Source organism: Podarcis raffonei, chromosome 3, assembly GCF_027172205.1.
Source record: "Podarcis raffonei isolate rPodRaf1 chromosome 3, rPodRaf1.pri, whole genome shotgun sequence".
Taxonomy (NCBI): Eukaryota; Metazoa; Chordata; class Lepidosauria; order Squamata; family Lacertidae; genus Podarcis; species Podarcis raffonei.
The window spans coordinates 37,048,623-37,063,473 of record NC_070604.1 but is presented as its reverse complement, the minus strand read 5'-3'; the positions used below and the strand labels follow the sequence as shown (position 1 = coordinate 37,063,473).

Below are 14,851 nucleotides of genomic sequence, written 5' to 3'. Positions count from 1 at the left end.
CAAATGCAGGGATATCCGTCAGCTAGGAATTGGTTTTAGATCATTGCGTCAAGGCTATATGGCAGGGTGCATTTTTCATTGCATAATATCTTGGAAAGATAGGAGAGAATATTACAACTACCCATTCATGTGAATTATCCAATTCTACTACTCAGTCCTGTGTGAATTATCCTGCCCCACTCACATAAGACTTTCAGCATGCAACATTCATCAATATGCAGTTCTACAGCATTCAGCAGCAAACTGATTACATGTGAAATTCAATGTATTTGGAAGTTCAGTGGTCTAAATGTGTAATGTCAGCCGAATAAAATGACTACACATTGTTCCACCTATGCCCCCATTTCTATTTAAGTGCATACATTTTATCCCTATAACTTTTGAGTGCCCATGAGACTGATGCGATAAATAAGTGTGTACGATTTTGGTGTGCTGGCTGATGTTCTGGTGCTGCTTTGCAAAGCATTACATCCTTCGGACAGTGTAGAATTGATGAGATAAACTGGAGATAAGAATGTTGGCCCAGTCTGTGCTGCAGTGTTCAGTTCCTTGAGTTTTTAGGGCATCCTTAGAAATGATCAATTAGCCTTTACGTGAACCAAAAATGAAACAAAAGAGCTTGTGGTCATGGAGCAGTCATCTTAAATAATGCATGCCATGGAAATAAGAGGAAAGTGTATTGACTGAAGCTTCATATTCTGACAGTGAAGGTGAACAATATTCATCTGTACAGTGGAAGCCTACAGCCAAATAAGTTGCTGGTTTGTTCAAACCATTGTGTGAAATTTTGGGCATTCCACTGTTTCTTGGCTGCCTTACCCCCTTAGCTTTGCCCAAACACCATGCCACAGGGTTAAAAGAAGAGCACAAGTTACTGAAAAAATACAAACTTTATTTTCAAAATAGCCCTATGCATTTCAGCAAGGTACATATTTAAAGGCTATCCTTGGGGGTCATAAAAGCAAAGGCAATACATTTACATGAGTCATAGATAAAGGTAAAGGTACCCCTGCCCGTACGGGCCAGTCTTGTCAGACTCTAGGGTTGTGCGCTCATCTCACTCTAGAGGCCAGGAGCCGGCGCCGTCCGCAGACACTTCCGGGTCACATGGCCAGTGTGACATCGCTGCTCTGGCGAACCTGCACCAGTGCAGCACACGGAACACCATTTACCTTCCCGCTATAAAGCGGTACCTATTTATCTACTTGCACTTTAAGGGTGCTTTCGAACTGCTAGGTGGGCAGGAGCTGGGACCGAAAGACGGGAGCTCACCCTGCCATGGGGATTCGAACCGCCGACCATACGATCGGCAAGTCCTAGGCACTGTGGTTTTACCCACAGCGCCACCTGCTTCCCATAGTCATAGATACACAGCATTTAAAAACAAACTAAATTGGTTGCATACACTTGGTATGAGCAGAAGCCAGCCAGCCAGCCACAACTATCAGAATTCCCTTCCTTTGCAACTCTTCATGGGTTTAGACTTCCAGCATTAACAAGCTGTCTGTCCCTGACATCCGTAGCTCCTTCCCAGTCCTCAGACAACCCCACAAAATGATGCTGTTAAGACCTGTGTAAGGTTTTAATCCTAGCTAAACTGACAGCTTTCACTTCCCCAACTGAAGTGGCCTAAACTGCAGATCTGATGACACCTTCTTTTTTTGTGATGGCCAGTAGTTTCTGGCAAATATATTTGACTGACTTGCTGATGACACCTTTGTTGCCTGACAGTTGGAATGGCTATGAACATTCTGTGCTGTCACTTAAGCTCAGTCAGTACCAGAGGCATTACTAGGTCTTTAAAAGACTTGGGGTGCAGGCCTGTGGCACAAATTGCTATATAAATTTGCATATGCTACTTTATGTTTAGAGGTGCAAATTTGGGTGCCAATTTTCAGAGGGAAAGCCACCAGGAAAGCAAAATATGTGGGTTTTTCTTTAGTTTTTTTAAAAAGAGAAAGGGCAGGAGATATGGGATCCTGTGCAAAAGAGCCAAGACTCAGGTCTCTGTGCCTTACCGCATCCATGGTCAGTAGATGCCTGAGGCTTCACTGCCACAGGTGCAATGCAATATAGACTAAGCTGTAAGCTTTCACTCTTCCTTGGCAGAAACCACCAGTCCCAAGCCAAGCCTTTCAAATTTTCAAGATATCTGGGGATGCCTCCTACAAGAAACTTTTTTAAGGTTCTCTAATGTCAATCACTTCAATTGTCATTCCAAACTGTTTTTGTTAGGTATGCAGTGGTTAAAATAAGAATAATAGTTGCATAATTCACTACTAATATGTATTATTCTGTATATCACGTTTTTGACAGTGTGAATTTCTGAACGAAGCTTCTTGTTACGACTTTGAAATGGAAATGATGAGGCCTCCTGGTATTTTAACTCATTTCAGAATGTATTGATTTCAGTGTCAGCTGTCTTAAGTGATGGAAATAATGGGGTTTGAACATGACCTTTTCAATCACTTTATCAAGTTCGAGGCTTTGAATATTGCTGAAAGCAATGTGCATCTTAGGCACACCCATTGGAATTATGACACACCACAAATTGGCCAATGTTGCAAACTGAGTATGATGCTGAGTATTTAATATGATATATATAACACTCTTACATACACACACACACACAGAGAGAGAGGTATAGCTATAATCTGCCTGGATTCAAGTGCCCACCTCTCCTTCCTCTCAGATGCCCCACCCTCTGATCACTCTGAGCCATCGAACCCAACCAAGAGCAATCTGTGGCATTGGTCCAATGCCTGAGTCCCTCCAAATATGCCTCATTTGTCCTAATAGTTGGCCTTGGCTGAATCCAGTGCATGGTCCTAGTTCAAAAGCATTGTCATGTACCTGCCTAAAGAACACTTCAGAGCCTGCATTGAGGCACAGCCTGATCCTTTTCCTTCTTGCTTGCAGCTCCCTGTGCTTCATTGGCTATTATTCTGCAGGTCCTTCCGATACTTGCTTCTTCAAGAAGGCTCAGAAAAGACCAGCAGTAGTAATAGGGAACCTGAACATGCCTCATATGTTCACAGCACTTTGGATCACAGAACGGTGTTCAATTTATTTTAAGGATCACCACCTGGGTTCTGCACAAGTCCTCCTAGTTTATATAATGCTGGATATATCATGTAGAACTGAAGCCCTTAGTAGTTTAGTGCTAAAGCCATGCTCCAGTCACACTTGCACAGGATTAATTTGAAAATTTTGCATAATTGGGATGCAGACCACTTGTTGCCTCTGATGGATGCTTCGTACATTGCTCTGTTTGTTTGCCAGATGTTCCACAGCTATTCTCCAGTAGCATAACATAGTCTGAGACTTCAGAAATGATGAATCTTATGTCTGCAATGTGGTAAGAGTAAGAGGGATGCAAGTGCTTGGAAAATAAAGCTTTCCTAAATGCTCAAGCACTTAATTAGATGGAGATACACAGGTGTCCCTATGCCATCTTCTCTCTCTCTCTCTCTCTCTCTCTCTCTCTCTCTCTCTCTCTCGGTGTGTGTGTCTGTGTGCCCACACCTCTTCAAATTGCTCTCAGTTTGACCTTTTCTACTGCAGATTAACACTTTTTCTTCAATATGAAGTAAAGAACTGCTGTTCTTATAATTGCAAAATTACTGCACTGGGCATCTTGCTCAGTAAAGGCTATATACTTGGCAAAATAACTTAGCTTTATTTCCCCCCCACCTGCTGCTCACAGCAATTATCTTGTTCCTTTAAGAATATTAAAAAAATGCTGATTTGTTGGACCACATATCGTTATAAGTGTATTGAAGTTTGCAGTGAGTAGTAGGGCATTATTATCTTCCATTGTTTATTTGCTCACAGTTTCAAAACAGAAAGCACATTCAATTATTCTATTTGGGCTGGATGCATGACTTCAGAGGCACTTTTTCCCAACTGTTTGCATGCTAGGTAACAGTGAGAACCGGGGTCAGTGTGACTCTTCTGCATCTCTGCAGCAGTTATAAGTACTGGATGCTTTTACAGGTACAACTCCCATCATCCCAGCTAGCAAGACCAGTGGCCAGGGATGACAGTACCTGTATTCCAAAAATACTGGTCCAAAATGTCACATCCTGTGAGGTTGTCTTTGAGTCTTTGCTTCACTGCAAAGACCCAGGTTTCTCCCTCTGTGTCTCTCAGCACAATGAGGACAGACATGTCTTGCTCTGTTCTTTGGAGCAGAGGCAGACATTCTCTGGACTTTCCCCCCATTTTGCTGCTCCTGCAAAAGAAAGTCAGGCTTCTGGAATGGAACGTGCAGTGGTGCATTTCTTTACATAAGTGATGAAAAAGGTGCTGGAATTCCTGTGACAGGCATGTCTGTGTGTATAGTATGTCTCCCAGGACATACAAGTGCTTAAGGGTTTGGGGAGGAGAGCGGTGGTCCTGTTAGGAGTCAAAGGTTGTGGTGAGGATGCACAAGGTTCAGTGTTTTGCAAGTTTCTGTTGTGATAGGTATGGCGTTGTGAAATGTGAGAAGATGAGTTTGTAAACCTTGACACATTTGTGATTTCTTGAGGGATTTGACATTTCTATTCCATAAGGACTAAGGATGAATAAGATTCAGACACACATGCCAGTTTATTACTCCCACATGCCAATATTGAATGAGGACTTGCTTGTGTGAAAACACCATTACATATTATATGCCATAGATGATATTTAGCTCCTAATGTTAGCATAGATACAAGCAAAATCTAGCTTCAGTTACTCCAGGCACTAGTTCTCACTAAATGAGACAAGCCTGTTCCCCTTCATAGGAATTCATGTCCCCTCCATACAAAAATAAACATGCACATACAATCATAATCTTGGAAATCTAGATTCCAGGGCCATAACCCTTCCCTATAACATGCGGTTTTTTTATATGGAGAAATCGTGATTTAGTAAAAACCAGAGAAAATTCAGAACACTTTGTTGTGCAAGTCTATATAAGTACATCTAGCTTGTCCTATTGACCTCCTTGTTTATGAATCAATACTAACAAAAAGCATTGCTTTATTTCCCCTATACGACAGAGAACAGAAAGCTGTTAAAAACATATACTACCTCTTTACAAAGACCTTCACAGTTCTTAATAAAGGATGAGCACAAGATCTCTAAAATCAATCTCTTTAGATACGTCTGTGAGTCTGAATGTTCTATCTTTATTTCAGAGTTTTACAGCAATTGCCTCTACTTGATTAACTGGTCCATACCATTTAACAATCTCATAGAGAGTTGGAGTTCTTTCCTCTATAATCAGGACTTGCACATTTTGTTCTTTTCCATTTAAAAGGGCTGTTCAACATGACAGATACAAAGCATGATAGATTATTGCTACATAAAAGATCTTTTATTCCAAGAAGTGGAGTTTTGAGAAAGTTCAATTCTAGCCCACTGCCTATTTTGAGAGCAGTAATTCAGATGCTTTTAACCAAAACTCAAATTGGCAAACAATTTAAAGCAGAATTATTTGGCTACATTTTCTAGTGGGCAGTCATATTTCGCCCCAACTTTTCTTCTTGCTGAAAGTGTTAGAATTAGAGCAAAAGGGAAATAGCTCAGCTCCATTTTTATACAGGAGAAGACAGGTCGTCTCTAATGGTTTTGGAGTTACTTCTGTTACTGGTACAGACTACATCTCTCTGTTTTCATTTTTCATAAAGTGGTTTTGGATATTTCAGCAAAGATTGCAACAGCATTTTTGTTCTGCATTTTTGTGCTTCTGATGTGATGCCATGAATGGGACTAATTGCATAGGACCTTCAGCCATGGGGTGAGAAAGACACAGTTGTCCTTTCCATGTGGTATCAGCCTTTCATACATTACTAGGGATGGAAGAAGCATCTCATTTAAATAGATTTATACATGGAATTTGGTGGTTCCAGTTGGGGGGGACACCTTGCTTTTTGTTGAGATCAAGGAATGAGATTGGATTGGGTCTGGGCAGAATCTGGGCAGATAAACTCAACACCAAAACTATTAGAAAATCCCAGCATTAAACATTGCTGTCATGATTCCTGTGTCACTGTGGCAGCTCATGAATAGGTCCTGTGCTGTTATTTGGTCAAATATTCTTAATAATCATATAATTTTTCCAGTTTTGCATCAGTCCAAGTGGATACTGGGGTTCAACATTTTCCCATGATTAATGGAACTAAAAAGCAATAAGGTCCCCAAAAGTTATATTGCTAATGCAGTCAACACTGAGATATTGACAAGGAGTTAATTAATGTGTCCCACCCCTACTTCCTTTCAGGGCTACCAGTGTGTCTGCCTCCTTGGCTGGGAAGGACCATTTTGTGAATCTGAATCCAATGAGTGTGACTCTGCACCTTGTAAGAATAATGGCACTTGCATTGATCTCTTCAATGACTTCCGGTAAGGAGCATCTTCTCTACCATTAAATGATTTGGATGTTCCAGTGGTGACATTTTATTTGTACATTTGCTGGATTTCAAAATTGCTGCATAGCAAACAGCTTTTGTTATAAACTGGAGCAGTGGCATTGTGAGGGTGGGGGTTAGGGAGATCCATGTTTTTCCAGGGCACATTTGTTGAAGAAGATCAAGAGACAGTGTGTTACAGGTAAGTGTGCAAGTCTGGACATTTCTCCCAATTGTCAAGACACTAAGTGGCATGCAGGCTGCAGTATGCATATCTAGCTGAATGGGGGAACTGCATTCACAGTTATGAGCAGAATATGGAGTTGGTCTCTCCAGTTGAGGAAACAGAGATGTGTTAATGGATAGAGATAGGGAAGAAATGGTTTGAAAAAGTGTTTCTATTAAGCAAGCTTGCATACAAAAGCATATTTATTATCAGAAATGTGTATTGATATGTTGGCAGACGTTAATAAGCACTTTTTTAAAAAAAAGATTGCAGACGTTAATAAGCACTTTAAAAATAAAAAACATTGCAAACTGAATTTAAGATTGGAAAAGCGAGAAACCAAAATTGACGGATGAATTCTTTCCTACTCATGTAGTTATTTTTAAAAAGCTAAACCTCTGACCACTGGTTCTTTGGCAGGAGAAGTAAGAAACTGAATTCTATCTCCCTCTGCCCACTTTTTAGCTTAGCAATGTTTGGTAGGATTTTAGTGTGTGCAACAAAACCCGCTCTCCACATCCTCAAAATGTGGGATCAGCACAACCAGTTCAAAAAGCCAGTCTTGGAGTGCTTGAATTATAGCTGGAATAGGTGTGTGCATGTGTCTTAATGAAACATCTTCCTAACTCAGTATTAAGCAAATCATCCCCCCACCCTCATGATAATGTAAAATAACACTACTTTAGACAACTAATAACCTCCTGAGCATTCATCATTGTTGCCATCAGTTTCACTGTTTTCTTTCCTTAAATATACTATTATCACACAAATGGTGTTACTTAAATGTATTCTGATCAAACTGCGGGAGGCAGTGGAAGACAGGAGTGCCTGGCGTGCTCTGGTCCATGGGGCACAAAGAGTTGGACACGACTAAACAACTAAACAACAACAAATGTATTCTATTACTTGGTGCCACTGAACACAATAACAAAACAGATTTAAGTGCAATTTTTCTGAGTTCATGAATACTTAACTCTGGAGTGGGTTTGTGGTTGTTACGTTCAGTGATCACACAACTCGTCAGATGTGTTGATATATTTTGCTGCCTGAAATGAAGATGCCAGTCAGGTGGGAAATGCTCACCTGGTTGTGATCCTTGTGCATTTCCCAAAGTTTACGCTATGGGATGTAACTCTTGCAGTGCTGTAAGGGAGAAAGCAGTGCAGCTGTGTTAAAGAGTTCTCCTAATGATTTAATACCATCATCTTTTTTTCTTTTTCTTTTTGCTCCTAAGGACAAACAAAAAGGCCATTTATTGTACCATCTCTGAATGCTTTCTACTAATCAATACAAATGAGGTGTTTTGGTATCCTTGCTCTTTCAGTTTCCTTTCATTCGGTTTCTTCTCTAAGAAGGGGGATGCAACTGGATTCCTCTGTCCATTCCAAGGTTTTAAAAGCAATGCTTTTGGCTTCATCTTTGTGGTGTTGCAGATGATCATACCAACCCACAGTCCTAAAAGCTTCTGTATTTGTTTACAGCTCTTTGATAAGCAGTTGTAGGTCTTTTTGTGCCAAGCTTTTCAGTGTCAGAATGAAAGGATTCAAAAGCATTCCAAGAGCGAATCTTTCATTCCTCTCATTCTGTCGGTGCTGACATGAAATGATCCTGCTGGCAGGGAAAGGTCATCACGGACTACTTGACTGCACATTTTGGAGTAAGGCTGAATGCAAAAGCTTTGTAAGATTTAATAAGCTAACTCGAATCGTCCTTATTTATTTAATTGCCCATCTATCACAAGTTGTTTGGTTTGCTGATGAAAAGTCTCCCCCCCCCTTTCCCATTTGAGTGTGTGGCCGGCTTTAAATGCATAAGATTTATTATTCCCTCTACAAGATTGGTTTATCTGATATGAAATAAATCTCATCATGAGTCCAATAGTGAGTTCAAGGATTATTTCAATGCCAATTATAGAAATTGACTCCGCCTCCTAGGAATGTCAATGGGTTTTATTACATTAGAGCTTAAAAGGTGTGCGGCTGTGCATACAACTATGAAATGGCTTGTTTTCATGGAGGCAACAGAACCACTTCCTCAGTGTGGGCTTGAAGAAAAGCTAAGGTTCTTAACCTTTTCCAGGCATTTAGTTGTAAATGCTACTGGCAGAGTCTGGTCTGGAGCAGTGTTTCCTAGACTTGGGTCTCTAGCTGTTTTTGGACTACAACTCCCATCATCCTTAGCTAGCAAGACAAGTGGTCAAGGATGATGGGAATTGTAGTCCAAAGGCAAACTTGGAGACCCAAGTCTGCGAAACACCGGTCTGCAGGAATGCCTGAGCATAAGGCACGTTCTGGAAATTTCCAGTGGCCTCCATATAGAAAGAGGGGAGAAGATTAGTGTATCTCTCCCATGATATATTGGGAACAGGGTAGCAAGAACAGATTCCAGTACATTGTGACATGTCTTTTTTAGGTCAGGGGGTGGGGAACTGGATCCAGCTGGTGGACTGGATCCTGAGTGCCCCCCAACTTCATCAGGCTACTTGGGTAAGGGGGCAGAGACCTAATCACCTGTCACTTGAAACAGGTATTGCATTAGCTGGCTGTTTCTTTTTACCTTTCTAGCATAGCAATCACTAAAAAAGAGAACCCAAGCCAATTCAGACCTGAGGTTGCTGCCTATCATTTGTTAGGCAACTGACTCCACACCTGCTTTCTGCAGAGTGTCTCTGCACAGGTCATGCAACTTACCAGTCATAGCAAGCCCCCCTTGCCAAGCAGAAGTCCACTTTGAGGCTCCTCATTGTGTATTGGCAGCTGTGTCTCTACCTGTGCCACACCTGACATCCCATATGATGGCAGGTGTGGGCAGGTGGGCATGGCTTGTGGAAAACAGGCTAGCAGGCCAAATTGGGACTCATTATCGGCTAGTTAGGCCTGAAGGAAAGAGGTTCCACACACCTGTTTTTGATTATAACCCTGCAGGAAGGAACTGTCCTGTTTGATTTACTTGTATGCAAGCCACTCTGGGACCCTTTTCAGATAAAGAGTAGGTTCAAAATGCCCAGCTATTGTTTAAATAGAGTTGTTGTTTGGTTGTTTTTTTGTTTTTAAAAAACCCTATTTAAACCCCAAATTTAGATATACAGTGAGGAAGGAGGAGGCACCCCTTATTCTCATACCCCATCTGGAAGCAAGAGGGTTCAGTTCCGCAGGGTACTGCTCATTTACAAGTATCTTCCCTTCAAGGAAGTCCCTCACAAAGAAGCAGAAACCTACGCTGTGCAGGATCAAATTCTCTGTTTACCAGTGTAGTGCTGCTTTAGGAGGCAGAGGAGAGGTTGGACGGGTAGGAAAGGTCAAGTGGGAAAGCCCACACTCCACATCCAAAGGCACTCCACCCATCCAGCTTCTCCCAGAAAGACACAGCTGGTAAGGTAGGTCTCTTTTTTGCATATTTTTTTCTTTTTCCTGTCTGATGCTTGGCTCTCCTTCATGCCTGACTCCCTGTCCCCTGACAACCTCGGATTGCTCTGGACCTCACAGCCTAATGGGCAGCAGTCTGAGACTGTTTCAACCCAACACAAGTGATATCCAGTTCCCCACAACTGGTCCTGTTCAGTTTGGGCCTCAGTTTCACAGCCCTATCTAATTGCAAAATAATTTTGCTATTGCATCTAATCCATTCAGAGGGTGACTTAAGTCCGTTGTTTTTAATTGTGAGTCTACTCTGAGTATGGCTATCGTGGGATGTCACCCACAGGAAATAAGTGAAGAATACAATAATATATTGCACACTGGGAAATGGTGTCAAAAAATATTGTGTGTGTTCAGATTCTGCTGGATTTTGGCAGCTGTGCATAATGTATGGAAAACTAATTTTCTAATTATTCTGAAAGGGAGTGATTGTTCAGATAATGATATAAGCTGCATTGTTTGCATCTGTACTTTTGTAGCTTTGTATTATTGAGTTCTCAACCACCTGCATCCAATAGGGACCTATAGGTATCTTACGAGAGGCAGCTATACAAATATTTAAATGTGCTTTTCCAATTCTGGCAGCAAATATGCTCAACCTCTGCTCACCACAGCGACCATTTCCTTGGCTCCTCCACCTGATGGGGAATAAAATAGGGCCTTTTTAACATTACTAGTTCTTCATGCAAGATACTAGGGGTACCTATTCTGCTTTATTGGCAGATATAAACGGAAACATTGGCTTGAATAATGTTTACCATGTTTTGATAGCAGGTTTTTCTGAGTTTTATGTTTCACTAGGGTTTTTATGTAAAAATACCTCTGTTCTGAGAAACAAGTGAAGAATGAACAAAAGTCAGCTCTCTGGGCAAGCAGCAATATAGCAGTTATTTAATATGTCTCATTTTGCTTGGATGGGGAAGCCACAGTCTTTGTTCAGAGCAGGCAAAACCAGAGAGCTGAAGCATGTTACGAGGTATGCAAAATGCAGTGTGCAGTATTTGCAAGTTGTGCTGAATTTGTACAAGGACGCAACAGTCCATTACAAATTGAAAATGAAAAGTGAGTTGGACATACTGCACTTTTTATTTGGTCGAATGTTTGTGAAATTTTTGAATGATTTTAGGATGGTGATTTGTGGGGTGGAAGGGATCTTTTGAAATGCGTGGAAGTTTGCCCAGCCACCCAGCCTGTGTGAAGTCATATATTAAACAATTAACTTATGATACAATCAGCATCAAATTCAAACTGTTCTCTTGCCATTAAAATGGTGACTTGTTTGCCCCTCTCTGAAGAGAAATAATACTGAGGGGGAGGGGGGCTACTTGGTGTTTCCAGAGACAGATTGGTGTGTTCCACCGTTATTTGTTAATGCACTCCACATCCCACACTGCAGGGATAGAGTCAAACCATGGCATCAACTGTGGACTGGGCTGGGTCGGACCTGAAGGAGAATTGTAATGCTTAACTCCACCTCTGAGCCATTTATGAAGAAATAGGTCTGAATCTGCAGTTTGGTCATACAGTGATCTTTGTGCATCCTTATCTGTGGATCTGCCTGCCCTTGATTTCATGTTTGTAATGCCACAGGTAAAAAATAAAATAAAATTGCTTTGATGAGGCAGTAAAGGAAAATGTCAGTTACTTGATGTAGTATTTCTACTGATACATGCTCACTGTTTTAACTAAATTATTACCACTGCAGAGAGTGTAAGCTTTCTGATGTTTTAGGAACAGGGACTCAAGCATAAACAAGATATGTGATGAAGCCCCCTCCCCAAATTTCAAGATGAACAGATAAAGGCAAGCAGCAGGGTCCTGGAACCCTCCACTTATCATTGTATTCTTCTGCATTTGGCCTACTAACAGCCGTGCCCAGCTCCCTGCCTACAATATGGATGTTCTCATTATCTTGCTACCGATATAATGAAGTTTCAGCCTCATCCCTCCCTCCACCTTCCATTTCCACCATGGGCATAACTTAAGGCCAGACAGAAGTTTAACAGCCAAACTATAAAATGGTCTGAGAAGCAGCTCAGCACAAAACCCGAGGAAGAGCTGGACATGAAGTGCTGATAGATTGCCAGGGAAACAGCCAGATGCTGCTAGCAAGAAGTGTTCCAGAGCCTGGCATCTGGGACCAGTAAGCACTATACAGATTCTCCATCTGTGGCTGAAGCTGTTGACTGCTGCTGGGGAAGGTGCAGTCGAAAGCAGTAAGGCAACAGCAGTTTATAGCCTTGCCAGTAGTAGCAGAAGGCAAGCTGAACTCAGCATCTAAATTAACATTTATATTCCAATTTGCTTTTTCCAGCTCCATACCAATGTGGGGGGGAAATTCAGTTGTTTACAGAGATGCATGGTTTAGGCACACTAATTTGCAAGGGAGATGACCAACTCAAGGCATTATGTATGCAGAGCTGCAGCCATGCTTAACTTGTGCTTCTCAAGCCAGCCCTTAAACCGTAACTTGGGTGTAGTGGCAGTTGGAGTGACAAACACAAGCAAGAGACCACTTAACCATAAACAAAGATGGATGAAACAGAAATCTGTGGCTTTCAATCCCCACAGGGTGGGATCAGCTTATCTGCTTGCACTCAGAGTAGGAGAATGTGCACTCACGGAAAAGGGTGCCATCCATTCATTGATGACCATGATGACCTGTTTATTCAGCATTTATCCTGGTTGGATTGCATGGAGATTAGATGATCCTGGCTACTTAATGAGCATTCATTCTATCTGTGTACAGGGAGGTCAGATGCTATTCCACACTTTCCAGTGCATTCCCCTATCACAGGCATTCCCAAACACTGCTCACCAGATGTTTTGGGACTACAATTCCCATCACCCCTGACCACTGGTCCTGTTAGCTAGGGATGATGGGAGTTGTAGTGCCAAAACATTTGGAGGGCTGAGTTTGGGGATTCCTGCCCCTATCACTTTCCACCTAATCTTTTCAGGAAGCAGATTTGTTGCTCAAGACACACCATTCACAATAAAATTTTGCTGGCATGTGATTTGACTCCCACCCAAAAGTAGTGAGAGTCTAGAAGCATCCACAGTCATTTAGGAAAAAAATAAGTTGTTTAACAGTTAGTAAGGAACCAGATCCTACCAACAGTCTTTAGCAACAGCAGTATAAGTTGTTATTTGTGTTACTCCAGCTCAGGGGTCAGCAACCCGCGGCTCCGGAGCCGCATGTGGCTCTTTTACACCTTTGCTGCGGCTCCGGGGAGGATACTAGCGAGGGGAGGAGGCGCATTGTGCGCCCCGACACTCCCCACTGTGGCGGGCGCTGTACTGGCTGTGACGTCACATGGGAGTGGTGCGTGCGTTAGTCACGCACCGTCCCGACGTCACCTTCCCGCCCGCCCGCTGGAGATATATTTGTTTTAAATGTCGCAATGGTTTTGCGCAATGGTTTTGCGGCTCCCAGTTTTTTTTCTTCAGAAACGGGTCCAAGTGGCTCTTTTTGTCTTAAAGGTTGCAGACCCCTGCTCCAGCTAAAGTCAAAGTCTGTAGGCTAACAGGTTGAACTGGCTCCAAGTCCAGACCAAAATCCGTAGATATGTAAGATAGTGAGTAGAAGAACCTAGAATGAATATGACAAACACCCTGGTCACCTGTGCAAGCTATTGACATAGTGGTAACAGCACTCTGCACTCTGTTTTTCTCTGTGGGAAAAAAAATCAGACATGCTTTCTACCTATGGGCAATAGAATGAATATCATTAAACAGCCACAAGGAAATTTAAATTCAGTAATGAAGAAAATATGTAACCTTTTATTACAAGAAGAACTATATTTTTTAAGACTTACTTAGTCTGGTGGCAGGACACTTTGGAATAGTGACTGATATTACAGTGCTGGGATAACGTTGAGTTGAAGTGTGGTTATTTCCCTGTATGGGTGCTGGATGAATTAGATTTTAGTGAATTCCCGTGTGAAATGGCCTGATCCAGATGAATGCATTCCAGCATCAATTGCCCAGTGTGGAGGGACAGTGGTGTGGGAAGTATTTATGTGATCCAGCCTCCATTTTTCAAATTTTACTGGAGCCGCAAAGGCAGGTTGCAGCTACACAATGTTAGGAAGACATGCATTGGGTCTGAGATACCTGCCATTGCAGAGGGCATGGTGGGGTTGTGCCATTCACCTAACTTTTGTCCCGCTGAGCCACTATAGCATACCAAAACCAAGAGGGACAGGGATGCCAGATTGGCTTCACTAGTGCATTTGCACAATGCCAACCTCACCACTACCAATTCCCTCCCTGTCTCCATCCCTGGGCTGCAGTTGGGCTGCAGTCGGGTTAGCAGTACAGCCCCACCATGCCACTTGTGGCTGAGAAAAGTTTCAATTGCAGGACGTATAAACAGAGAAAACTAAGGGAAGGTGCAAAAAAAAGAAGAAACTTAGTGACCTCATTATTTCTAATCTAAACCCTTTGTAATACATGTCTGCTGCAGATGAGTCATAACAAAATCAATTTTGTTTGTTCTTTTGCCCTTGATTCAATGGTTTTCTGAAAGCACAATGACATCTTTAGAGAAATCCTAGTAAAATATGAAGTTTAAACAAACAAATATAAAATGGTGCAGGCACTTTACAATGGCTCATTAGAAATGAAAGGAAAACCCATCCATCAGTGTTTGGTACAGATGAGATATTTCATGCATGGCCAATGTCTATGACATACACAAAGAAGCAAAATTTTGAAAGTATTATGGGAATTGCCACTAGCATTAAATCCCATTGAACCATGGAGAATGAGTAATAAGCAATTTCACATAAATGTACAATATGTAGAACCGCTGTAAAAGCCATACT

General features: G+C 41.9%; 1 protein-coding gene across 1 annotated transcript in view; it reads left to right on the top strand.

Moving 5' to 3' along the window:
• LOC128410231 (protein eyes shut homolog) overlaps positions 1 to 14,851 on the top strand; it is a 472,516-nt gene that overhangs the window by 69,833 nt on the left and 387,832 nt on the right. Inside the window, exon 9 of the mRNA XM_053381165.1 lies at positions 6,254 to 6,375. Within this exon, the coding sequence (XP_053237140.1) occupies positions 6,254 to 6,375 (122 nt within the window). The remainder of the gene's footprint in view (positions 1 to 6,253; positions 6,376 to 14,851) is intronic.